General features: G+C 36.4%; 2 protein-coding genes across 2 annotated transcripts in view; both read right to left on the bottom strand.

Annotated features, from left to right (window-relative positions):
- The window catches only part of LOC127448257 (growth factor receptor-bound protein 14-like), a 98320-nt gene extending 77716 nt beyond the window's left edge, over positions 1 to 20604 (bottom strand). Inside the window, exon 1 of the mRNA XM_051710659.1 lies at positions 20531 to 20604. The gene's annotated coding sequence lies outside the window, so the exon portion shown is untranslated. The remainder of the gene's footprint in view (positions 1 to 20530) is intronic.
- A 2050-nt stretch (positions 20605 to 22654) lies between these two features.
- Positions 22655 to 26991, bottom strand: part of cobll1b (cordon-bleu WH2 repeat protein-like 1b) — a 96604-nt gene continuing 92267 nt past the window's right edge. Inside the window, exons 13-14 of the mRNA XM_051710717.1 lie at positions 24330 to 24473; positions 22655 to 23648 (exon numbers count right to left, since the gene is read on the bottom strand). Of these exons, the coding sequence (XP_051566677.1) occupies positions 23574 to 23648; positions 24330 to 24473 (219 nt within the window). The 3' untranslated portion in view covers positions 22655 to 23573. The remainder of the gene's footprint in view (positions 23649 to 24329; positions 24474 to 26991) is intronic.

The following is a 26991-nucleotide window of genomic DNA, read 5'->3' as shown; positions in this document are numbered from 1 at the left end:
AATGTCAGTATATAAAAGGTAATTGGCTCTTTAACCTGTAAGGCGGGATTTCCTTTCTACATCCGTTGACCATTGGGCACGAGCTCCTCGGCTGGGTGTTCCAATTTCTTCCATTCATTTTAATAGAAGTGGCCGTCTCTGCTAAACAGCCTCTGATAAAACTCTGTTTACAGAGGGTTTGATATGTCATAGCACCTATTTCAGTGATATCTGACAGGTAATAGGGACATTTCCTGTGTGTCATTTTATTTAAAAATAAATAAATACAAATAAAATCACTTCACAGCACCTTTAAAGCTAAAAGAAAGAGATGAGAGCTTGGATGTAGGGATGGGCCATACAACTATTTTCTTTTCAATCTGATACCAAGTCCTGTTAATGCCAATATTACATAAAGCGATACCAATTCCAATACGACACCTCTATTAAATTAATATTTATTTATTTATTTATTTATTTTTTATTCTGAGGATAAAATGGGGAAAATTATTCTGCAAATTAAAAAATATAACATTCTTTATAAGTTCTTATTAGGTTGTCACAAACACCTCCCTGCAAAGTTCTGGGAAGGTTAGTTTATAGTTATAAAAATAAAACCTACAACATTTGTTTCCCCTAGAACATTGGGAGTTGGTTCCCAAAAAAGCCACAAAAAAAAAACCAAAAAAAAACAAAACAAATGGGGACCATCCAGTAACGTTAGGGGAACGTTCTAATATATACTGTGTGTGTGTGTGTATATATATATATATATATATATATATATATATATATATACATATGCATATATATACATATATATGCAGGAAATGGTGGTTTTCGCCTGAAATGCTTCTCATCTGAAACACGCATCCTGCGAGCAAGTCTATTGAAGACAAGTCTCATATGTCGAGGGTTCTACCCGCATGAGCCATTCTGCAGGAAATCACTCGCAGTGAAGTGCTTCGCAACAGAATCCGTGCTGTTCATGCACAGCTGTGTTGTTTAAGAGATGCAGGCGAGAGAAACAAGCTGGCACGCTGGTCAGGCTTCATCAGTGCGGCTTTCGAACAGCGCTGCCGAGTATTCATCTAAAGATTCTCCACTCTCTTCCTAACAAAATGGATGAACTACATCTTCTCACCTGTACAAACAAGGACTTTTCAACATTTGCTGCCTTGTGCTTCACAGAAACCTGGCTGAGTGAAGCCATTCCGAACAGCGCATTACATCTGATGGGCTTTCAGCTGTTCAGAGCACATCGCATCGCGGATTTAACAGGGAAAATGAGAGGTGGCGGAACATGCTTTTACATCAATGAAAGTTGGTGTACATATGTAACAACGTTAAAGAATATGTGCTGTCCTAATTTGGAAGCACTCTTTATTAACTGTAGCCTTTCTACTCACCGTGGGAGTTTTCCTTGTTTATTCTGGTGAGTGTTTATATCCCACCACATGCGTGCGTGAACGCAGTGCTGCAACAGCTGGCTGATCAAATCACAAACACGGAACAACAATACCCGGACTCACTTATTATTATTCTTGGGGATTTTAACAAAGCAAATCTCACATGTGAACTGCCCAAATACAAACAACACATTACATGCCCAACCTGAGACATATACTGGATCCTTGCTACACAGCAATAAAGGATGCATATCGCTCTGTCCCTCGAGCAGCTCTGGAACTCTCTGATCACTGTCTGGTTCATCTTCTTCCAGCCTACAGGCAGAAACTAAAGTCAGCTAAACCTGTAGTATAGACTGTAGAGAGATGGACCAATAAAGCAGAGCTGGAACTACAAGCCTGTTTTGACTACACTGACTGAAGTGTATTTGAGGCTGCAGACACCAATCTGGATGAGCTCACAGATACTGTGACATCATATATCAGTTTCTGTGAGCATATGTGCATTACTATTAGGACTTATTTAACATACAACAATGACAAACCGTGGTTTACAGCAAAGCTCAGGCAGCTTTGTCAGGCAAAAGAGGATGCTTACAGAGGTGGGGATAAAGTATTGTACAATCAGGCCAGGAACACACTGAATAAGGAAATCAGAGTGGCTAAAAGAAGCTATTCTGATAAGCTGAAAACTTGTTTTTCATCTTATCAGTCACTGCTCCCAAACATCAGTGTGGAGTAGCCTGAGACAACTTACTAACTACAGGACTCATACCCCCAACACTGTAGTGGACCAACAACTGGCTGATGACCCGAATGTGTTCTACTGTAGATTTGAAAGGCCTTCACTTCACACAAACATCAACGCTTCCTGCAACCCCCCTCCTGCTACTCAACCTGCACTTAAGATCTGTGAAGAGGAGGTGTGCCGTGTCTTCCGAAAACAAAAGACAAGGAAAGCACAGGGCCCAGACGGTGTCTCACACACTTGTCTAAAATCCTGTGCTAACCAGCTGGCCCCCATCTTCACACTGATCTTCAATAGATCACTGGAGCAGTGTGAAGTCCCATGCTGCTTCAAACGCTCAATCATCATTCCTGTCCCAAAAAAAAAAAAAAAAAAATCACAGGACTTAATGACTACAGACCCATCGCTCTGACTTCTGTGGTAATGAAATCATTTGAGAGACTGGTGTTGGCCCACCTGAAGAACATCACTGGACCCTTTCTAGATCCCCTTCAATTTGCTTATCGAGCAAACAGGTCTATAGATGATGCAGTCAACATGGGATTGCATTATATCCTGCAACATCTGGACAGACCAGGAACATATGCAAGGATCCTTTTTCTGGACTTCTGTTCAGCTTTCAGCACCATCATTCCAGCTATACTCCAGACTAAATTACACCAACTCTCTGTTCCCACATCTATCTATCAGTGGATCACCAGCTTTCTGACGGACAGGCAGCAGCTAGTGAGACAGGGGAAATTCACTTCCAGCACATGTACAATCAGCACTGGTGCCCCCCAGGGATGTGTGCTCTCCCTACTACTCTTCTCCCTGCATACAAATGACTGCACCGCCAAGGACACCTCTGTCAAGCTCCTGAAGTTTACAGACGACACTACTGTCATCGGCCTCATCCGAGATGACTCTGAGTCTGTATACAGAAGGGAGGTTGAACGGCTGGCTCACTGATGTAGTCAAAACAACCTGGAGCTGAACACACTCAAAACGGTGGAGATGATTGTGGACTTTAGGAGGAACACCCCAACATTGCATTCTGCCTCTCCACTGGTCTGTCAAACAGATAGTACCGCCCCAAATTCACACCATTAGTTAAGTCAATGTTGCTATGATGGGCTGGTTGGGATTCACAAACAGCAATGTTGAAAGCACCATAAAGCCACAGTGTTTATACTTTTGGGGGAATCAACCTACAAATAGCTTAATGGCTCTGCATAAGTTTGTATAAAATAAAATTTTTAACATTGTACAAATTGCATATCATCCCTTAAATGAAACTGAACTAAGAACTCCATTAAGTCTCCAGCTCTGAAGGAGCAACCATTAAGCAATGAAATTTACCTCTGGGACAACATTAGCACTCTTACGGTAGCGAGTGAAGCGTGTATCAAATGACCGCAGAGTCAGAGGTTGGAGCCCCACGCAGGGGTGGAGCAGTAACACAAGCTGTAGTTAGCATCACTTGTATCTTCTGAAGTAATTACCAGATTAATGAGAGCCCACAGGGGAGTGTACACACCTCATCTCTGCTTACAGTACAGCTCAGTATTCATGCATCTGTGCTGTGAAGGACAGGCAGAAACAGTTATTCTTAGACTGTTACGTACAGCCATAATTGCGCATTAGAGACACGGTACTCACTTTAACCCCCTTATTAGTCATTTAACCTTGAAAATGCCTCTAGCTGAAGTTCGGGAGAGTTCTTGAAGGGGCACAGATAGAAACTCTATCATCCCTTTGAGTATTGAAGATTGTCACCACCACACAGTGTTTTCTAAAATTCAGCTTACATATTATATAATTTTACTAATGTATAATATAGTAATATATTTAAGAATTATAATACTATTAAAACATTTTAATGTTTATTTATTTTTAGATTTTAGTTTATTTAAAAGTATTTGATTACAAAACTCTATTGCAAAAGTTTATCTTTAACTAACTACACGTTGTCATATGAACATTGAACAACACTGATTCAGTGAGTTCATTCAGTAAAGGAATCATCAGACTGTGCACTTTGTGATGGCAGCCCACTTCATAATTTTTTGGAACCCAATCAACTTGAACATTTTATCATTGTAATAAATCTTAATATTATTATTACTAATATAACTACATTAAGAAATTACACAAATATATTACAATCGTATTATAATTACTATTATTATTATTATTATAAAATAAATATATCTGTAATAATTTATTTACATGTGCACTGCACTGAAATGGGGTCTGTTTAAGTCCTCAACACTTTTTTTTTTTTTGGTGGAAAACTGCAGGAACTTTCTGCGTGCAGTTGCATTAACAACAGCCTTTGAACAGGCACCTCATTCCAAATATGGTGAAATGCTCTCATCTCCTCTTCTTTCCACAAAAAACATGGTGTCATATGGTTATTTTAGATTTGCATAGTAACTTGTAGTGAGTGGTCAATTCAAGTGAATTTGGAGCTCTTTAAATATAATACACTCAGCACACGTTACTAAACCAAATCGAATGCAGCACATCTGTTATTCTGAGCATGAGATTAAATTCGTGAAGCGAGCACAGAACTGTTTTGAAACCACTGTTTAGCCCCTCATGTGTGCTCAGAACAGAGCTGCACACAAGTAGCGTGTGCAGATTGTTGCAGCTCTTTGCGGTTTAATAATCGCACAAGGTCATATCTTGATTTCAATTTTATTTCTACTGAACGTTCAACCACACAGTGCAATAGAAAGACATGTTGTTTTTGCGTTATTTAGTGGCACACATTCTTTTTATCTTATTATATTCAGTTTAGACTCTGCCGCTACTGAAAAGCACTGCAGGAACACAGTTGCCACAGCAATGCATCTTCAGTTTGTTCAACAGGATTGTGTGCTTGTAATGCGATTGCGTGCTCCAAACTTTAACGTCTATGTTTGCTAGTTTCATAGAGTATTTTTCTGGCCTTACTGTGCTATGTGTACAAAGCTTTCATTAAAATATTAAAAAAGTATTTTTTTGTTTTAGATTTTGTTTGTTTAGTAATACAGCTCAACACTCCCATTCATATTTTCCATAGGGAAATTCATTGTTAAAGAGATATTCATTCAATTAAGTTAATTATACATTTTTAATTCAGGATATGCTTCTGTTTAAGCCATAAGTCCGTGTTATGTCAACTTCCTTTTTAACTCTCCTATGGTATTGAAAAATGGCACCTCCCTTTGGTATTCACGGTCATTTTTGACCGTAAGGGTTAGATGTGTAACCCTTTTGTTTTTTCCTTTTTTTAATGATGATGATAATGATACCATTTCTTCTTCCCTGAAGTAAGAACAATAAAAGGACCCACTTTATATTAGGTGGCCTTAACTACTATGTACTTAAACATTTGATACAATGTACTTATTATGTACATACATGTTGTTGCATTGTAATTACATTTAAAGTACTTGCATTTAATTACATTTGTAGTTACGATGTTAACTTTACCCCTAACCCAACCCTTACACCAAAACCTAAATCTAATCCTTAATACTAACCCTAACCCTACCCTTACTCCTGAAACCTACCCGTACCTCAACCTCAGTAGCAGCAAATGTGGGAATGTTGCAGAACAACTTGTAGTTACACAGTAAATACATAGTCTTGTATGTATTTAATGTTAGTACATAGTAGTTAAGGCCACCTAATATAAAGTGTGACCCAATAAAATTATGCATTTCTTTTGGGATCTTATTTTCAGTGCATTCAGAAAGTTTTTATTATTATTACTTTATTATTATTATTATTATTATTATTATTTTTGCAGCCTTATGCTAAAATGCTTTAAAAAAAAAAAAAAAAAAAAAAAAAAGATATTCACATCAATCTACACTCCATACCCCATAATGACTTCACATTGTGATAACTTCACATTGAATATCACATTGACATAAGTATTCAGACCCTTAACTCAGTACATAGTTGAAGCATCTTTGGCAGTGATTACAGCCTCAAGTCTTTTTGGGTATGATGTGACAAGCTTTGCACACCTGGATTTGGGGATTTTCTGCCATTCTTCTCTGCAGAGCCTGTCAAGCTCTGTCAGGTTGGATGGGGACCCTCGGTGGACAGCAATTTTCAGGTCTCTCCAGAGATGTTCGATTTGGTTCAAGTCCGGGCTCTGGCTGGGCCACTCAAGGACATTCACAGAATTGTCCCTAAGCCACTCTTGTGTTGTCTTGGCTGTGTGCTTAGGGTCATTGTCCTGCTGGAGGTCCTGAGCGCTCTGGACCAGGTTTTCATTAAGGATATTTGTGCAAATGTGTGTGTGTGCAGGGTTGGGGAGTAACGGAATACATGTAACAGGATTATGTATTTAAAATACAAAATATAAGTAACTGTATTCCACTACAGTTACAATTTAAATCATTTGAAATTAGAATACAGTTACATTCAAAAAGTATTTTGATTACTGAAGAGATTACTTTGCATTTTATTGTCATTTGTTTCATTTAATATTTAGTCCTTTCAGATGGAAAACATTTATACATATAAATGATGCGATCCAAAGTGCATTTGAACAGCGGTGAAACACTTTCTTATGATGTGTTACATTCATATGAGCAGACAGAGAAGTACGTTTGAAGTAAGTTTGGAGCACAAGAAATAGAAATAAACCTTGTGTAAATTGTCAGCTTTACGCTAAGCTAAAATGCTATTCCTATCCATTTTACATGCACGTTACCAGACACGATCATATTTTATTTTTTTTATCAAGAAAATTCACGTTGGATCATAATTTCTTTTTTTCTAGTAAGACCTTTGATATTAGGGCAAAAATCGTATTCTTGATAATAATTTTTGTATTGTTTTCCTGTAAAAATATCTAAAAATCCTTAAAACAAAATTAATTAGATTGATCTTGTTTTAGAAACAACACTGCATAAGATATTTCGGTTTTTCAGAGAATGTATTTTTTAACATGTGTATTTTGTCTTACTGTACTGAGTTTTTATAGTCAAAACAAGTGAAAAAATCTACCAGTGCTGAAGAAGTAATCCAAAGTATTTAGAATACGTTAGTGACCTTGAGTAATCTAACGGAATACGTTACAAATTACATTTTACAGCATGTATTCTCTAATCTGTAGTGGAATACATTTCAAAAGTAACCCTCCCAACCCTGTGTGTGTGTGTGTGTGTGTGTGTGTGTGTGTGTGTGTGTGTGTGTGTGTGTGTGTGTGTGTCAGATTGCTGTCATCAGCTGGAAAACAACAGATGACTTGTAATGCCAACAATGACCAAACGATGGCTGCAGAGCTCCACTTATTGATGCCTTGGTTCTGTCTGTGTGTGTGGGCGGGTTTGGGTGGTTTACTAGGAAAATATTTTAGGTTACAAACTGGTAATTACAAGGTTATTATGCTATGAATGTGGTTTATGAGGACATTTCTAGTGTCCCCATAATTCAAATCACTTAAAAAAACATACTAAACAATGTTTTTTTGAAAATGAAAAAATGCAGAAAGTTTTCTGTGAGGGTTAGGTTTAGGGGTAGGTTTAGTGTTAGGCGATAGAATCTATAGTTCGTAAAGTATAAAAATCATTATGTCTATGGAGAGTCCTCATAAGGATAGCTGTGTTCTGCATTGTGAGTGTGTTATTGTCTCACCCCATAATTTCTGAGTGTGTGTGTGTGTTTAGCATTGTGACTGATTTATTTTTTTGTCAAATGTAAAAAAAGAAGAAAAAAAAAAGCTCTGTGTTAGAGTTTCACCAGTTCATTTTTTGTGTGTGTGTAAGTGTGTGTGAGTGGGTGTGTATGTTTTGCACTGAGGATGTTTTCACTCTATAATTTCTGTCTTTTGTTTTCTGCATTGAGGCTGATTTATTGATTATATTTGACAGATCCAAAAAAAAAAAAATCTCAGTTTTTTGCTCTTTCCCATTAATTTTCAATGGTCGGTCAATTTTGACCGTGAATACCAAAGGTGTCGTTTTTTGTTTTACGAGCATACATTTTTTGTGTATGTTCAGTTGGCAAATGGAGGAAAAGTCTTGTACTGCTCAGATAAAGGAAATCATTTTTATTAAACGCAGAAAATGTATTTAGGTAAAAAAAATACCAAATACAGTACGAGGGTTAAAAAATAATGGAATTTCTGGTTTACAAGTACACTCCCCAAGTTCATGAAAAGAAAAGATCCACCAACCAGAGAATCGTGGCAAAAAAACTGTGGCAAAAAGCTCCACAGTGACTGTCCACTCCCATGAAACTTTGAATGATGCAATCGAGTTGGTCTCCCTCTAACTTATATATATATATATATATATATATATATATATATATATATATATATATATATATATATATATATATATATATATATATATATATATATATATATATATATATATATATATATATATAATAATTCACCCCGCAGCTCTCGCCTGGTTGCCCACTAAAGCTAAGCAGGGTTGAGCATGGTCAGTACCTGGATGGGAGACCTCCTGGGGAAAACTAAGGTTGCTGCTGGAAGTGGTATTAGGGAGGCCAGCTGGGGGTGCTCACACTGTGGTCTGTGTGGGTCCTAATGCCCCAGTATAGTGACAGAGACACTATACTGTAGAAAACACTGTCTTCCGGATGAAATGTTAAACTGAGGTCCTGACTCTCTGTGGTCATTAAAAATCCCAGAGTAGGGGTATAACCCTGGTGTCCTGGCTAAATTCCCCCCATTGGCCCTTATCAATCATGGCCTCCTAATAATCTCCATCCCTGAATTGGCTACATCACTCTACTCTCCTCTCCACCAATAGCTAGTGTGTGGTGGGCGTTCTGGTGCACTATGGCTGCCGTCGCATCATCCATGTGGATGCTGCACACTGGTGGTGGTTGAGGAGATTCCCCCTATACTATGTAAAGCACTTTGAGTGCCTAGAAAAGTGCTATATAAATGTGAGGAATTATTATTATTATTATTATTATTATAAATTAAACACTTTAATTCTTAACTGCCACACCTTGTCCTTTGGGATGAATTCAAATGGCAACATTGAGCCAGGTTCCATCCCTTAACATAAATTAAACTAAATCAAAAAGAACACATAGGTGTAGTGTTTGGGTATCCACTTACTTTTGGCCTTGTAGTGTGTTTCTCTCCCTACAGCAAAAGGTAAAAAAAAATCTCACTGTTGGAGTCAAAGCACAGAATGTTCTGTGACAAAAACAGGTTTCTGGAATGCAGATGTTCTGTCCCACTCAAACAACTGCCACTATAAATCACTGACAAATTCGTTAAACAACCAAACCTGCACATATTTGACTCATGTTTGACTTCATAATGTTGCTTATGTTCATTTGACTCATTTATCGGTTTGCATAATCATCAGTGCAAGCAGTGAAAAGCTGAAAGGTAAAAGGTACTTCAAAAACAGTTGCCTCATAAATGTGCATTTACTAAAACAATGTTTTCCACTACATAATTTCATTCGGGTCCTTACATTTTCACTGCAATTCTACAAAGTTCGGCAATAAGTTGGAAATAAATTTTAAAATGGTTTATGTCCAAGTGCATGCTTAAAACATGATCACATGTGATATCAACATGTTGCTTCTCAAAGTTCACGTGCCTTGAAACAACCTCATTCTGCCGAATTACTGACAAGCGCCATCCCCATATCAGATGTTTTTCCATCAATTCGAGTGTGAATACATTTCCATCTAGCAATACTGGTGACACGTTGTGCAAGCAACCTCTGAGACATGGCATCTGGTCCCAAGGGAACCAGGAAGTAATTGACCCCTCGCTAAGTCCCGCCTTAAAGTGCTTCTGACTAATCCTGTTTTAGCAACGACTGCCCTGCCATCATTATTCTGACCCGCGTTTGCTATTTTTCAATGACAGCCCACTTCCATAGAAGTAATGTGTGTTTGAGTAATTTTAAGGGGGATTTTATCAAAATAATTTAAAAAATGTAAAACACGTTGTTGCCGGGTCATTTGTAATAGTGACACAAGTAACCCAGAGAGGATACATGCAGTGTTTTTCCTTCTTTTTTAAAATCTTTAAATAAATCTGGAGAAGAGCATGTTCTGGATTAAACTGTGTCAGCCCTCATTCCCAAATGATCATATTACATCTGCAACAACACCTACATTTGCTCCAAGGTAAATTAAAGCTAACTGAACATTAATTTGTTTATGTATTGATTCATAGTAAAAGCGATAGTAAATAAACAATTCACAGCATCAAAATGAGTGTGTTATGAGACGTTACAAACAGCTCTGTTCACTTACGCTATTGTCATTAGATGTGTTATCACTATTAAATGAAGTTTTTCTCTTTTCATGTGACTGTAATAGTCATTTGCCTTGATTCTGATTCATAGTCTCCACAGTTTTTAATCAAATGTCTGTGTACTTTAACAATTTCTTATACAAAAAACTTCAGATAAATACTGTATGCATTACAATGTCCCTCTTCATACCAGCCCACGTAAAAATATTATCTATTCCGTTTATGAGAATATTTTGGCAAAAACCGTGTTGTTCACGGCAATCTCCCATTCATTCCAATGGGGAGTTCTGCAGAGCTTATCAGAACGAGCAACCATAACCAAGGGGGGCGGAGCTTAGCAAACGGTCAATTACGTTAACATAATGTGCATTTGTAGGCTGCATTTCCACTCTAAAATCACATATTTACTCTACTGACGGTTAGGTTTAGGGTTGGGGTTTGGGTTTAAAGGTACAGTAAATAAAACGTGCACTCCTGTTGAATGTATTACATAATTTACAACTAAAAGTACTTCTCGCTTTTAGGCGCCACTTCACTCCAAATCTCGACCTCATAGGTGTCCATACGTTCAACATTACTTCCAGCTTCGTGACTTGAACTTCGGTAAGCACAGACCTAATGTTGGTCATTTTGAATACCATACAAATTAATTTCAACTCGTACCTCCTTTTCTTTAAAAAAAAAAAAAAAAAAAGAAGCAAATATCGAGGTTACAGTGAGGCACTTACAATGGAAGCGAATGGGGCCAATTTTTGGAGGGTTTAAAAGCAGAGATTTGATGCTTATAATTTTATAAAAACACTTACATTCACCTTTCTGTTAAAAATGATGTACTGTATTATTTGAGCTGTAAAGTTGTTTAAACTGTAAACAACTAAGATTGGGGTTTGTTGACATTACATCATCATGACAACAAAGATGTAAAATTGGCTACAACTTTATACAGTAGGTTAGTAAGCGATTTTATCACACTTAAATCATGTTAACACACATATTGTTTGTCTTGTGGTTATACTTTTGAAAAAGTGAGTATTTTAACGTTCAAAAATTGGCCCCCATTCACTTCCATTTTAAGTGCTGTCTTAATACTGCCATATTCAGAGTATAAAATCCTTGCAGCCTGTTTAATAAAGGATGTTACATAACTCGCAACAACACCTTTCTTTCAAATCACATCATTATATCAATGCCTTATAAAAATTACACTCTTTTATCAGGACAGAAATGAAAGGCCTTTGAATATTAAGCATACAACAATCTAAAAATACAAGCCATTAAATATTGATTAGTAGACTTCAGATTTCTATAATTAACTGTGTCCCTGCTCTCAGACTAATCACTTATAATGACTTGCTTATCCAGTTCAGGGACAATCCCATTACAAAGAAAAATCTTACAGTAAATGAGATAGCTTACTAATATCGCATTTATTTCTCCTAGTTCAGTTATGAGAATAGAAAACAAATTTTCTAAAACAACATTTTTTTTTTGTGACTTTTGTTAAAACCTGCTCTCGTTAATCTTCTTAGACAAACACAATTATCTCATATGCATTTCATCTAGAGTTTCAGTAGAAATCTTATCATTGTCTCGAGCGGTGCTCTGCAATCTCAATATTGTATAGCTTTATCTTTATTATATTACAACAATTGTCTGATTGGTGTCTACTTTTGCTGCACCTAGGGAATTTTAGGAGAAGCCGCTGAGACAAAATTGAAACATAAACAAAGTACAACAAATAACTAAAAGTTTAAATGAAAGCTCAAACTCTGATCAATATAATTTTGACTTTCAGAAATATGGTCTGGTTATGCTCAGGCACTTACAGTAAACTATGTGCTACCTAGTCTCAGAGAATGAACGTTACTATCACAAAATTTTTGAAAACTGACATTTACGTGCCACGATCTAAGTTTTCTGTGCAGTTCAACTGTGCGTTTTATTCACTTTCACACAAATCACGATTATAGTGGCTGATTCTGACTTTATGAACACGTATTTTTCGACTGCTATGTTATGATATCGAAACACTTTACTGTAACTCATCATTTAAAAAACAATACATTTTAACATTTGTATTACATACCCACCTACATTCACACTTATTCCACCGTGATTAGCTTCCGTGGTAGCTCACCTGACAGAGCGTTAGACTTTAGACTCTGAAGTATGCGGTTCAAGCCTAGTCAAGCACACAAGCTGACACGTGAGATGAAAGTGTCAAAGAAGCGACACAAAATTGCGTAGTTGCTTCAGAAAATTTGCTTCTCAGGTCGCATTTGCTTTTAGGACACTATTGGTTAGGTTTAGGTGATGGTTAGGGTAAGGATGTCTGTTTTGTTCACCTCTCGTTTGATTTTAGATCACTATTGGTTAGGTTTAGGTTAAAGTTTGAGGTTAAGGAGATTTGATTTACTCATTAAAACCTCCATCTAATAATCACCTTAAAACCTTGTTAGATTACGACACCATTTCACTCGCTTTTGCCATTGCTTTATGTCCCCCACTGGACATTTTATTGGGAAACTGCAGCGAAACATATAATATGACACGGTCATGTGATGTTCATGAGATCCAGCTGACTTTATTAATCATAGCCTGACTATTTATGCAATGGCATGAAATGAACAGGAGACTTAAAAAATAAGTTTCATTCTGATTCTCAGATACCTCTAGGCCTGATTTGTTTTATATTGTTTTATATTTAAAATACGCATTAAATTATAGAGAAGTTCTTTGTGCAAAGTGACAATCTGTGAAACCAGTTGCCTGTGTAAATGCTGTGCAGGGAACCGGTTGAGGAGTGACTGTCACATGGTCTTTTGTATAAGCGCATGATACCAGGGCCACACAAAAGACTCGCAGGACATACAAAAGCAGATAATTATAGCCTGTAGCACAACCCCAGACACCCACCCCTGGCCGACTGTGCTCCATCACTACAATCATCACATTCACAAACACTGTCCTCTCTAATGTGGCATTACATGCAATCAAGTTACTGACACACACTTTGTTCGTCTGGCTGGCCGGCCGGTGTGGAGCCATGCAGACAAATAAAGACAGATCTGTAAGAATGCAAAAGTTGTGCAGGGAGCAGTGAAATAATGTTTTGGGCTGAATAAGCCCGCGCCATTTGGTGCTACTGTTACAGATACATTATTCACCAAAAGTGATATAATGCGTCAGTTTTTACAAGCTGATGTTAATTGTTAAAGGAGTGTTCTGGGTTCAAAACAAACTCAATAGACAGCATTTGTGGCATAATGTTGATGATTACCCACATAAAATAATTTTGCATTCTACGTTATTTACAAAAAAAAATAAAAAAAAAATAAAGAAAGAAAAGAAAAGAATCACAGTTACAGTCTGGCACTTCAGAATGAAATTGAATGGGGCCAGTCAATAAACGTTAAAATATATAAGGTTTCAAAAGTATTGCCACAAGACGTAAACTTTATATGTGTTAATGTAACTTTTGTGTGATTATATTGCTTGGCTAACTTATTTGTGTAAAGTTATATCAAATCTTAAAACTTGGATGTCATGATGATGCAACGCTGGTAAACCCTGTAATCTAATAAACACCAGTAAATCACTGATTTTCACACACCAAAATCATGTTAATGCATATGATGTTTACATCTTTTGGCTATACTTTTGAAACAGAGTGTATTTATGGACTTGCCGCATTCACTTCCATTGTAAGTCCCTTTCTGTACCCCCAATTTTTCATAATTATTTTTGAGGTAATCAGCGTTTTACTACAAATGCTGTCGACTGAGCTTGACATTTATTGAACCTGGAAAATTTCTTTAAGGTTGTGTAACCCGTGGATGCTAATGTCAATGAATTACTGCAATACTGAATCACGATTTGTCTTTTTCCTTACATATGTGCATACTGAATTGTGATTTTGGTCTTCCTAGGCCCCGGCATACTTCACAGGAAATCGAAAAACGAATGGGTGTGATGTCATTTAGAACAAAACATGACCAAAAAGAAGGTGTTTTTGAGTTCATTTCATTGGTTCATAACAGAGAACTTTCAGTAAAACTTCTTACCGGCTGCTAAACACTTTCTTACTGCCACTGGTTATCAGTAAATGTGACCTGGAGCGCAACCTACTTTAAAGCCGACAGCTAATTTCCCATTCAGTCAGTTTAGATCAGTCAATATGAACACACAGCTGCCGTGTGTGTGTTTGTGTCTTTTTGTTTCATTAAATATTACTTTGATTGTTCAGCCGGTTCCTGCCTCCTCCTTTCCCATTTTACACCTGTTGCATTGGTCCCGAAACCCGGGAAGGAGGAGGGATGCGCTGTCGTGGAGTCCTCGCCACTGCCGTCTGCCAAAAGAAGCAGCCATGGCCATCCGCCAGGGGATGGAGTAGTCGCTGCTGGCTACCTGGAGCAGTGGAGCCGCTGCGAGGGGCGGAGGGGCTCTCTACTGGCCGCCAGAACACGGAGGGGTGTTCCATCCACCAGGGGTCGAAGGACTCGCTCCGGTCGGCCCGGGGAGGAGCGACTGTCATCCGCCAGAGGGTGGAGGACCAGGCGACGGCGTGTCTGGGAACTGGCAAGCAATTTTTTTTCTCTCTCTCTCTCTCTCTCTCTCTCTCTCACTGTCACTCCGCCTTGCCCTTTCTCTCTCCTCTCTTATTTTTCCCTCCCCTTGTCCCCCTCCCCAGCTCTAGAGAGGCAGGTAAAAGCCTGCCGGCAGACGCAGCCAGAAAGGCAATGCCCCCCCCAGAAAGGAAGGCAAAGGAGGGAGGAGTATCACGAGGAGGAGGGGGGGGGCCGGGCCGTGACTAAGCATATAAAGCATATAAGCATATAAAGTTTGAACAATTTATATTGGTAAGTCTTTATGGGATGTTTTAATCCAAATCAGCAGATACAATTAGATACAATTATAGAAATCTATGCTGTGTTTGTGCATTATCCATAGGGAATTTGCAAGCACGACATATTATCAAGCCTATATGAATTTTCGAAATTTTGCGTGGCCGATAGTTTACTCTAAAAGAGGAGAAAGACATACTACTATAACCCACCTTTTTTGCTTTCCCCAAAGTGAACGGAGAAGTTTGTCATTTTTCAGGCCACATGTCTTTTTATTTCCACAATGAATATTTGCTTGTGGTAGCTCATTATTACTGTAGGCTACCTCCCGCACTCGCGTTCATTCTCAACATCTGTAATTTTCTGTATTTGTGATCAGGCTGTCTTATTATAGGCCGTTTGACAAAATCCATCTTTCTTTTTACATGTTAGCATATGCTCGTGATGGAGTGGTAATGGAGCAACGGAAATGCTGATGTCCTGACTTTCAGAAAAAGACAAAAAATGCACCTCCGGGGTGGGCAAATCTTGTCGTTTCGCTTCTATTCCGCAACGCTCCCGTAACGTGAGTCATGTTCACTGATCGGGATGATTGGGACCACAGTCAGCTACATGTGTATCGTACAGTCTGACATAATGTCGCACAGTGTGCCATGGCAATATCAATGCATTCCTATCATACAGTCTGACAAGCAACAATCCTAAAGGACTGTAAAAGTCTTACAGTGTATAGCAGGCTCTACCTAAATCTGTACTAGGGGTGTAACGGTTCAAATTTTTCACGGTTCGGTTTATATCACGGTTTTAGGGTCACGGTTTCGGTACAGTTCGGTATTTGCCAAGTTCAGAAAGAATATATATATTACTTCCAAATCCAAAGTAAAAATACTGTATTTAGTAACAAACACTTCAACAGGTTTGCCTTAATAACAATCATGGTTTTACTACAGTAACCATATTTTAATCATGGTATTTGTAGAAAAATCATAGTAATCACAAAATAAATATGGTTACTGTCATTGTTACAATATATAGTAAAATCATGGTTACTATATAGAAATACTATACTATATATAGAAACTACAGTATACTGTCATAATACCATGGTTAATTGTATCAAAACCATGATTTTTACTAAGAAAACATTGCTGACAGCAGTCATTGTTACTTCAGTCATGATTACTACAATATTACTATAGTAAAACCATGGTTAATTTACTTTAGGGACATGAACTATATATATATATATATATATATATATAAAACTTTTCTCTAAGTAATAAATCAATATTTTAACTTAATACCTGCACTATTACGCTACATGCATCAACATAAAGTGCATTTCAAACGAAACTCAACATATTTTCAACATTCAGAAGCTGAACATCACCATAGAAGGAACCTTGCTATTAAAATGGATACGAGAAGGGTCCGGGAGAGTTTTAATCATATGCTGAAGTCCCACATCTTCATCAACGGAGTATGGCAACATAACTTCATGGCAATGAACACTCCATGCGCTTTAGTTATTGTTTCATGTATGTCTGAATTAACATAGAGCTCCTGCTTAAAAATGGAAGTGAGTGTGTGCAGTTTCGGCTCACCTGCGGCCCTCTGTGCACTGCGTGCTATCTTTCTCCGGGTGATATCGGCGTACGTGATTAATCACATATTGATGTATTACCAGTATACAGCACTCATGTTGAGCAATGTCTGCAAACAGTGCCTGTTTTGTGAACTTTTTTGACCATCACTGTTGTAATTGACTGCAAAAAGAAAATGTTCCCAGACAGGAGACTTGAATAACAGAGGGCTTCTCTATCAGCGGCTCGTTTTCTCCGTTGGCGATTGCCATTTTCAACTATACACAATGCTTGCGGAACAGTGATGTCATCAGGTTAACCCACGTGAAACACAGACAGAGTGTATCTATTTACAGATACATTCAGGTGCATTAGCGGTGGTTGTAACTGTGAGTGTCTATTTGACGCTTTGTTTTCTTCACCAAACGTTGTGCTCCAGATGCGTCATTAAACTTGAGGTGACCAATGCTTACCGAACCGTGGGTGGCGAATTGTACGGTTCAGTTTTTTACCGAGAACCGTTACAACCCTAATCTGTACGATCATTCAGGTAGAGACATTTTCAAACACCATGCAATATTTATTTTAGTTGAATTAGTCTACAAAAGGAATCAAACCTACTCAAATACTCTAAGTGCCTATGGACTCTTTTCACAGACTGTGATAAAGAGTTTCCGACTTGTTTAGCAGTGTAAATCTAGCAAACTTTTTTTTTATATATTTGTAATTTTTTTATTATTTATTGTAAATTCATAACATTGTAATTTGTATTATATTACCCTGGAATTAGTAAAAAACAAAACAAAAAAAAAAACAAGTTACCACAAATGCGATGAGGTTTCTTAGCGTACGTTTACACGACAGCGATGTACTAAAAACGAAAAAGTTTTTCCTTTGCGTTTTTGAAAAGTTTCGCGTACAGATGACAACGTTGTCAAAACGATCCCCGTTCACACGGATCCGCGAAAACGACTAAAAACGCTGTATTGTGCATGCCAGGCCAGTAGTTGGCGATGTCACTTTGTAAAGAAACACTACGCGCCTGCGCACATAAGCATTCTTCCACAGAGCGGTGAATACAAACAATGAAGATGGAGAAAGCATCGAGCAATTTTGTCTGGACGGATGATGAGGTTGCTTTATTACTACAATTAATTTGCTGGAGAATCGTCAATAAACTCAAAATCTTGAGCAGCACAAACACAGTCCTGTAGTCCGCCATTGTTTTGAATGTCTCGCACGTTGTTTTGAAGTACTCGCGCGCATGCCTATAGACTGAACACGTAATACGCGTGCGCGTTTTTGTATGTTTACATGGAGACGATAACGGCATTATTTTCCAGAACGTGCACTTTGAAACCCATTTTAAAAAATTTGCGTTTTCAGGCCCCAAAACGTCGTTGTCGTGTAAACAAACAGCCAAAACGCATAAAAAGTTTTCCATTTTTAGTTGAAAACGTTGTCGTGTAAACGGCCTCTTAGACAGCTGCTAAAATAGAGTGACAGTACATTTGTTATCTTCTCTCTTCTGACTGTCGTAATCCATCGCTCTCTATTTTTGTTCTTCATTTGGAAAGTTTTGGAAATGTAATAGTGGCATTTTTCTTTAGATTTTGGAGCAAATGGGTAAGCAACAATTATATTTGGCGTAGTCTCCCATTCACTGCTATCAACGTTTACCCTGCAATCGTTTACTTCCGCTTTCCAAAACCCAGAAGTGTGAAAAGTTACTGTTGTATCCCATTATGTATACCGTTGCTCAGCTGTTTCGAACTTCTTTTAGGCTTCTTTTTGAGTGAAGAATGAAGAAGAACTGATCCGTGAGTGTGCCATGGCACCTAGTGCTGTTATTAGCAAGACCGTAACATTTGACCACATTGTTATATATTTCACATGGATTTCATTCTGCTTAACAGACTCAATATGTGCATCTATTACTGTTTACAATGAACAAATAAGTAAATTAATTAAAATGAAACGTTTAAACAATTTAAATGATCCTATTTGCTTTCAGCAGTGGCGGATAATGACATGGGCGATACAGACAGTCTCTAAGGGCGGCGAGGTCACTGTTGTGCTCTATAGACATGCCAGCCATCCCAATGTCACGAAATACTAATAAGCAAAATTACAGGAACAGAGCATTTTTGATTGGTTTAAAAAATGTGGGCCGGTGAAGTGTGGTAGGCTTTCCAAAAACTAAGCACTTTGTGACCATATATAGCCGTCTTTATAGGCCTACTGTTGATTCTTATTAATATGGAACTAAAACGCAAACTTACCTCTAACTTTACCACTTTTTTTGCTGCTTTGCAATCACTGCGATTTCCACTGGGAAATGCAAATCTAGTTGATTCGTAAGAAGCTGATATGAAAGATGACTGTCTGAAAGTCACACAAATAGCTAATATTGAATACCTCATGCCAACATAGTGTTATCGATTCTATATTTAAAAAACAAACAAAGACCTGATTAAAGTATTTGGAAAACGAGCAGTCAGCCAACCAGAGTTTTGATTAAATTGTTGCTTGCATTTCTCTGCCTTGCCAGTAGGTGGAGGTAGAAGAAGGTGCCACTTTTACCACAGATCAGCCCCTAATATGAGATCAATTCGACCCAGAGGCAGTTAATTCAATAAAACTCAAAATTGAGGAAAGAAATAGCCTACATATATATATATATATATACACACACACAGTATATATATACACACACACAACTAAATTTCATATATGCATGCTAACATTAAGCATGCCTTTTGATTTTCTTTAAAAAGATAAATAAATGTCAGTGTTGGGTGTAATGCATTAGTAAGTAATTAATTACTGTAATCAAATTACTTTTTCACTGAAAAAAGTAAAGTAGGGTTACTCTTAATTTTTCAGTTACTTCTGATGTAATTGCGTTAAATACTGTATAGAGACTCTAGAACAATTCTATATAAACCAATAGTGAATTTAAAATAGAAATTTAACATCTAATATATGTTTTCTAATTTAACGCAGCCCCCCTAAATTCTTTGGTCAGTTCATGAATAATTTATGTGATTTTATATGATTTATTTGAAAGAATTAAAAGCAATTTCATGTCTATCCTTGTATTTTTCATCTGGTCGAGGTTGAGCAGGGTTGTAGAAAATGATTAGAAATAAGTAATGCGATTACTTTTCAGACAGAGTAATTAGTACAGTAATCTAATTACACTGTAGAAGATGTAGTTAGTAATTAATTACTTTTTTAGAGTAACTTACCCAACACTTATAAATAGCACACATTATTGGGCACAAATGTCATAGCAGTTTCCATGCATTTATTGTAAAAACCTGGTTTAATCCCCCTAAAATACCTTAGACACTACAGTTATCGTTATATAAAATTAATACGAGACTTTCTACAAATAGTGATGCAAGCTTTCAGAATATTTGCTTTCTTTTAAAATATATGACAGTGGTGGAAAGAGGTATCTCTTTTCAAAGTTACTATAGTAACGTTTAATATGGTATTTGGTCGGAAATGGTTACCATGATAGCCTAATGTTTTTAAGGGGCATATAGGAAGAAAATATGCAAAACTGGTCTATAACAGAGAAGTCCCATATAAGTTACCACTATGCTGAGCTTACAGTCATAAAACAATAGCATGCCATATAAACGCATCCATCTGATACAAATCGAATGGGAGTCATTAAAGTATTGTTAAATCAGACTTACGAGTAGCTCCTTTTCCAGACCAGCAGCGCTGAATGTGTGCAGTTGTCTTTTGCTGAGTTATGCATATTTCAAACTGCGCTCTGATCTACAGTACAGTACGTACAGTGCATTACAGTACCGGAAAAGGCTTCACATATCTCACTTCGGTGGCGCATTTGATGCTGCTGTGGCCGAATGGCCGTATCTGCTTCTGCTGCCCCTCTTGCCATCATCACTGCCCGGTAATGGACCGTCTGGACGCTTCTTGACGCGCGCGGGTGGGCGGGCGACCGAGCGTCGCTCTTCCAGCTTCAAAACGCTACAGTACGTCAAGATATTGTACGGAGGATCAGACTAGACGTGACTGCGCACGGCCGGTGCGATCTGAGGTGGTCGTCTCCAAGAGCGGAAACCCGCCGGAACAGGCATTATTTACAAGAGAGGAAGAAAGTAAGAAGAAGCTAAAGAACAAGAAATAAATGAAGAAAACAAGCAAGAAGGAAAGGAAGAAATGCAAAACAAATGCAAAAACATTTAAGAAAGAAAGACGAAATTCTAAGGTATATAAATAAGCTGAAGAAGGGGAAAGAAATAAAATAAAAAGGCAAAAAAAAATAAATAAAAGGAAAATCAATATAACAAGAAAATTATTAGGTGGCCAATATAAAGACACAGAAAGTAACAAAGGGGGGAAAAAAATATTTAAGATTTTTCTTTTTTTTTTTTTTTTTAAAGGTAGCAAAATAAGAATGTAAAGACAAAGAGAGAAATAAAATAAAGGAACATGAAATATTTAAGAAAAGAAATAAAAAATATTTAAGAAAGAAATACAAAATATTTCAGAAAAAAAATATTTAAGAAAATAAATAAAAAATATTTAATAAAAGAAAGAAAATAAGGTAGTAAATATAAGAATGTTAAAGACAAAGAAATAAAATAAAGGAACATGAAATATTTAAGAAAATAAATAAAAAATATTTAAGAAAATAAATAAAAAATATTTAAGAAAAGAAAGAAAATAAGGTAGTAAATATAAGAATGTTAAAGACAAAGAAATAAAATAAAGGAACATGAAATATTTAAGAAAATAAGTAAAAAATATTTAAGAAAATAAATAAAAAATATTTAAGAAAGAAATAAAAAATATTTAAGAAAGAAAAAAATATTTAAGAAAGAAAAAAATATTTAAGAAAAGAAAGAAAAAGTATTGAAGAAAAGAAAGAAAATAAGGTAGTAAATATAAGAATGTTAAAGACAAAGAAATAAAATAAAGGAACATGAAATATTTAAGAAAATAAAAAATATTTAAGAAAATAAATAAAAAAATATTTAAGAAATAAAAAATATTTAAGAAAGAAATAAAAATATTTAAGAAAAGAAAAAAATATTTAAGAAATAAAAATATTTAAGAAAAGAAAAAAATATTTAAGAAAGAAAATAACGTAGTAAATATAAGAATGTTAAAGACAAAGAAATGCAAAAACATTCAAGAAAGAAATCATATTTAAGAAAGAAAAGTATAAGTTAAACAATGCACTGCATGTATACAAACCATTTTATTTATTTTACAGAAAATAATGTTGTTCTATCAGTATTTTCTCAAATAGTAACATTTATTGATGGTCATATACTTCAGGATCAGAAACGTCTTTTTAATTTTAAGGTGGCTTTAGCCCCACTGCTACTGATCCATAGAATTTAAATTCTGAACAGCATGCGTTCCTTTATACTGCTACAATTAAAACTTTATAGTGATGGCCTGTTTCAAAGTTATATATATATATATATATATATATTTATAAATTAAAAAATCACAATGCCCCCCACTGAAAAAGTGCAGAGGAACAGTCATTTTAAATAATTATTAAAGTCTAAATTTACCTCATTATTACGTAAATGTCTGTGCATTCTGTTACAAAGCTGATTGACAACAAATAAAGGTAATAGAGTTAAGTCCTAATCAAATTTCAGTAATTAGTCACTGAATTTTGAAAGTAAGTGTTTGTTACATGGTCGAAGTAAAAATAATCCTTCATTGCAGGATTCAGATTTTGCCAGCTCAAAGCCACGTGTGGCGGCGGCTTTACAGCTTTAAAATGTCATAATCAGAATTTCACCCATTAATAACACACAATCAGAGGGCTCAAACTTTAAATGTGTTATATTTTAATACAGAGAAGAGAGGAGAGTTCATTTCAGATATTACAGCAGTATTCTCCTCAAAACAACAAATAAGCCCAGTGTCTTCTGTCTTGGCAAAAGCTTTGTTTAAAAGTTTGTTAGGCCCCAAAGACCTGTTCAACAATGACAATAATGTATTATTATTTATGATCAAGAACAAAAGCCCATAATTAACAACAATACACTTTGCACCAATGTTTAACATGAGAAAAGGGAGGGGTTTGTATGACTGAATAATTGGGAATATTTCAGTACCATTTTTCATTGAATAATAATTATATAATTAAATCTACACATAATAATTTAAATGTAATAAAGGCCTCAAAATAGAACAGCGCATCTTCTGTGACTCTGCACATTTACACCAGTCATAAGGTCATAACTTCAGAAAGCAACCGGAAAATATTCAATTGGATACATTTCAAAATTTGATAACATTAATAAGATAAGTTGTTACTTTTACTGAGCAAGGGGAAAAAAAATGTAACAGATTTTCTGAACTATCTGTAAAATAAATTAGAAGAAATCCACAGTCGTAGTTCATCTCCTCCACGTATCTGCTCAGCATCAAATAAAAGTAATCTCTCTGCGCTAGTTGATCAATCAACAACATCTTTTCAGTAAGACATGTTCGTATCATAGAAAGTGACACACAGTGATGGTGAAAGTGGAAAAACTGCGCTCTACGCAGTTCTGCCCAGATCCGGAATAAAAGGGCTGAAAGTCCTTTGAATCGTGAGCCACCTAAAAATCATAATCTAAATTCTGCAAAAAAATGGACAGCGTGAAAGAAAACTGGAGATGGGATATTTTCGGGATGTTTGGGAATCAGTGAAGTTCTGTCAGTGAAGGCACAGAGTGAATTAAGGGAAGTCAGAATGCTTCATTCCTCCACAGAGCGCAAGGCTTCCGATATTCCCTTCAACGTGGGAGACAGCACTAAGGATGCTTCAGACCCCTGTGAACAACAGTTTACAAACAGACTTTTTTAAATGATTAAAATGCAGAATGTCAATTAATGGCAGCATAGCCAGTGTCTGGGGGGGGCTAGTGGGGCATTGTCCCCCTAGAATTGCCTCGAGCCCACCAGAATCTTCTGATGAAATACATTTTGTGTTTCCTCACAATAGTTTGCATTCCCATGCAATAAAATAACCATGGTTTTACTATAATAATAGCCTATTTCACTACTGTTTAACCATGTTTTCGTGGAAAGCATGGTTTGGATACAATTTACCAATAGTTTTACTACAGTAATACTGTAGTATCCATAAATGAACCATGGTTTTCCAATGGTAATATTATAGTAACCAAGACTATACGCAGTAACCATGGATTTGGATCCAATTAACCATGGTTTTAAAGGTCTGGGCTAAGCCCCTGAATATCCACTGACCCTAGAACCACCCCTGGGCCAAAGTATACTTCGGTTTTCTGTGTGGCAAGGGGTTGATTGGAAATTGTGAAACCTGTGGTAATCAACATTATTCCACAAATGCTGTCGATTGAGCTTAACTTGTATCAAACCCAGAACATTCCTTTAGGGAAATTTTGGTAAAGGTTACTGTTTTTATCAGGGTTTCTACATGGTTTAGTCACAGTTAGATTTACATCTTGGTTAGGAGTTAGATTCACTCACTGGTAATGATGGCTGAGTATTTCCAATCTTACATGTTCCCATGTCTTCATGTTGGGCGGAACTCTGCGCTGCATCGCCAGGGCCTGCTGTTTCTGATGGGGCCTCTCTATATCCCTCCGTGCGTCCTTCTCCATTGTCTGTCACCTGTGATCCACATGGGGTGAAGAAAACACACAATACTCACTCTCATTCAGGGCTGGGGATGATGCGCATTAGATGGGCACAGGGTCCATGACAGAAAGAGAAAAAAGACGCTGCTAGTTCTGTGTCACACGCATAAATCACAAGAAGATGACACAGTATAGATTGTTTCACAAGATACCAAGATACACACACACACACACACACATTATAAAAACTAAATATTTATATGTGCACACACACACACACACACACATGCATGTACAAAAACATGCATATGCACACACATAAACACACTTACTGTATACACTCATTCACACCCATTTAACATATTCCAGGTAGAAATGGGCATTATACTGTAGCTTTTATTTATTAATATTGGTGTTTCTTCCATTTCACTATACTGTCTAGAAATCCAAGGTGCTAAAAGTGCCGGAACATCCTTTTAAATATATATTTAAGCCTTTTGATGATATTTCAATAATTATGTATTCGCTCTGAAATGGCTTGGGTGAGTTTTTCCCCCATTACTTCAACCAAACAACCTTTATGGCCAATTAGATTCATAATGTTTAATGCAAGAAGTAAAATATAGCAAACATCTAGTTAAAAATAATCAAGGCATGATTTCCACACTATTTGCAATAAATGCAAAGAAGATTATTGAATTATTTTCATCTATATGCATAATAACAATGCATAGTAAAACAGCAATATTTACAGCACCTACTGTACATACTTGCATTAAAGCTTAAAAAATGACAATTCTTTCATTATTTACTCACCCACCTTAAACGGCATGCTGATATTTTTTCAGTGGAACACAAAAGGAGAATTTCTAAAGGAATCTTATTCAGCTCTTTACCATACAACAACAGTTCATATTGAATGGTGCTGTCATGGTTTGGCATCATTGCCAGCGTCGTAGCAAACACAACTGTCTGATGTGAATATGCGTCCATTTGACGATATCATTGAATCATCAAAAAGATTCACTGAATCAGAGCTTTAAACTGATTCACTGAAATGCACAATTTGCACTTATTCACTTGTTGGCTGCTTTTCCTTCACTATCTGCTCCAACTCATCCATTTAAAAAAATATATATGTTTTCAATTTTATTAATTTTTTATTTAAAAAGAATTATCAAATGAACTACATGATATGCCAATTTATTAATCAAATTAATCATAATTAATTGAATCTCAATATTTGCAGCAAAAAGGTCCCCCAAATAAAGATATTATATAAAGATAATCTAAATAATTATAAATATAATATTTACATTATAAATAGGGGCCTACAAAAATTAAGATAAAGACATTACATTAGTGTGGTAGACGAGTAAACCATTGATGAGACAATGCAAAAAAATGGCTTAGAGGTCAATATTTTGTTTGTTTTACTTCTGTATCATTGAACATAAACTAATCACTGGCCTACAGTCCACAGCGATCCAGTTTGCACTTGAGTTTGTCAATCTTGTATCCGTCTGTGCTATTTTCATTGGTCTAAATTATTTCTGAATTTACAAACAGTCAAGGAGGCATAACTAACCATGTTATTTTTTTAAAGGTATTATTTTTATGTCATTAATCGCACTGAATTAACACGTTAAATCTACAACCTTAATTATATTTAGTTTTGTTAAGAAATGTATACATTTAGGCACAATTTATATTTGTCTAAAAAACTCATTTCAAGCACTTAAGCAAAAGCTTGTAGATCAAACATTTTTTTAATTGATAGTTCACCCAAAAATGAAAATTCTCTCATTATTTACTCACCCTCATGATATTCCAGGTCTGTATGACTTTCTTTCTTCAGCAGAACACATTTGAAGAAAAATAGAAAAATATCTCAGCTCAGTAGGTCCTTAAAATGCAAGTGGATGGAGATTTCTCTTTTGAAGCTCCAAAAATCAAAGACAGTCAGTATAAACATTATCTATACAACTACAGCGGTTAAATTAATGTCTTCTAAAGCGACTCAATCACTTTTGGTGCTAAAAAAGATCAACATTTAAGTACTTTTTAACTATAATCCACTTCACAAGAGGGTGGAGTCCAAGCGGTCTCTCGTGTGAAGTATTCACGTTGCCATGGATACAGATGTAATCTCATGTTCTCCTCTTGGTTGAGACATCCAGGATAAGCACATAAACACACCATTGTGAGTAAAGAAACAGATAAAAACAGATCTAAACCAAAACCAATCAAACTACTGTTCAGCATTCCTCCTTCTCACTTGTAAACAGCGCTGCTCTTCCAGCTGTCACTCATGTGCGTCAGTTCTCACGTGTTTCAAATACCAATGCGATTACGTCACACGTGTGTACCACTGCTCAGCGGAAGCATGATATAGAGTTAAAAAAGTACTTAAATATTTATCTTTTTCACACCAAAAGCGATTGTGTCACGTTAGAAGACATTCATTTAACAGTTGGTGTCGTATGGATGACGTTTACGCTGACTGTCTGTGATTGTTGGAGCTTCAAAAGAGAAATCTCCATTCACTTGCA

Source organism: Myxocyprinus asiaticus, chromosome 11 (genome assembly GCF_019703515.2).
Source record: "Myxocyprinus asiaticus isolate MX2 ecotype Aquarium Trade chromosome 11, UBuf_Myxa_2, whole genome shotgun sequence".
In the NCBI taxonomy this organism is placed as follows: domain Eukaryota; kingdom Metazoa; phylum Chordata; class Actinopteri; order Cypriniformes; family Catostomidae; genus Myxocyprinus; species Myxocyprinus asiaticus.
This window is presented reverse-complemented; position numbering and strand designations above follow the sequence as displayed.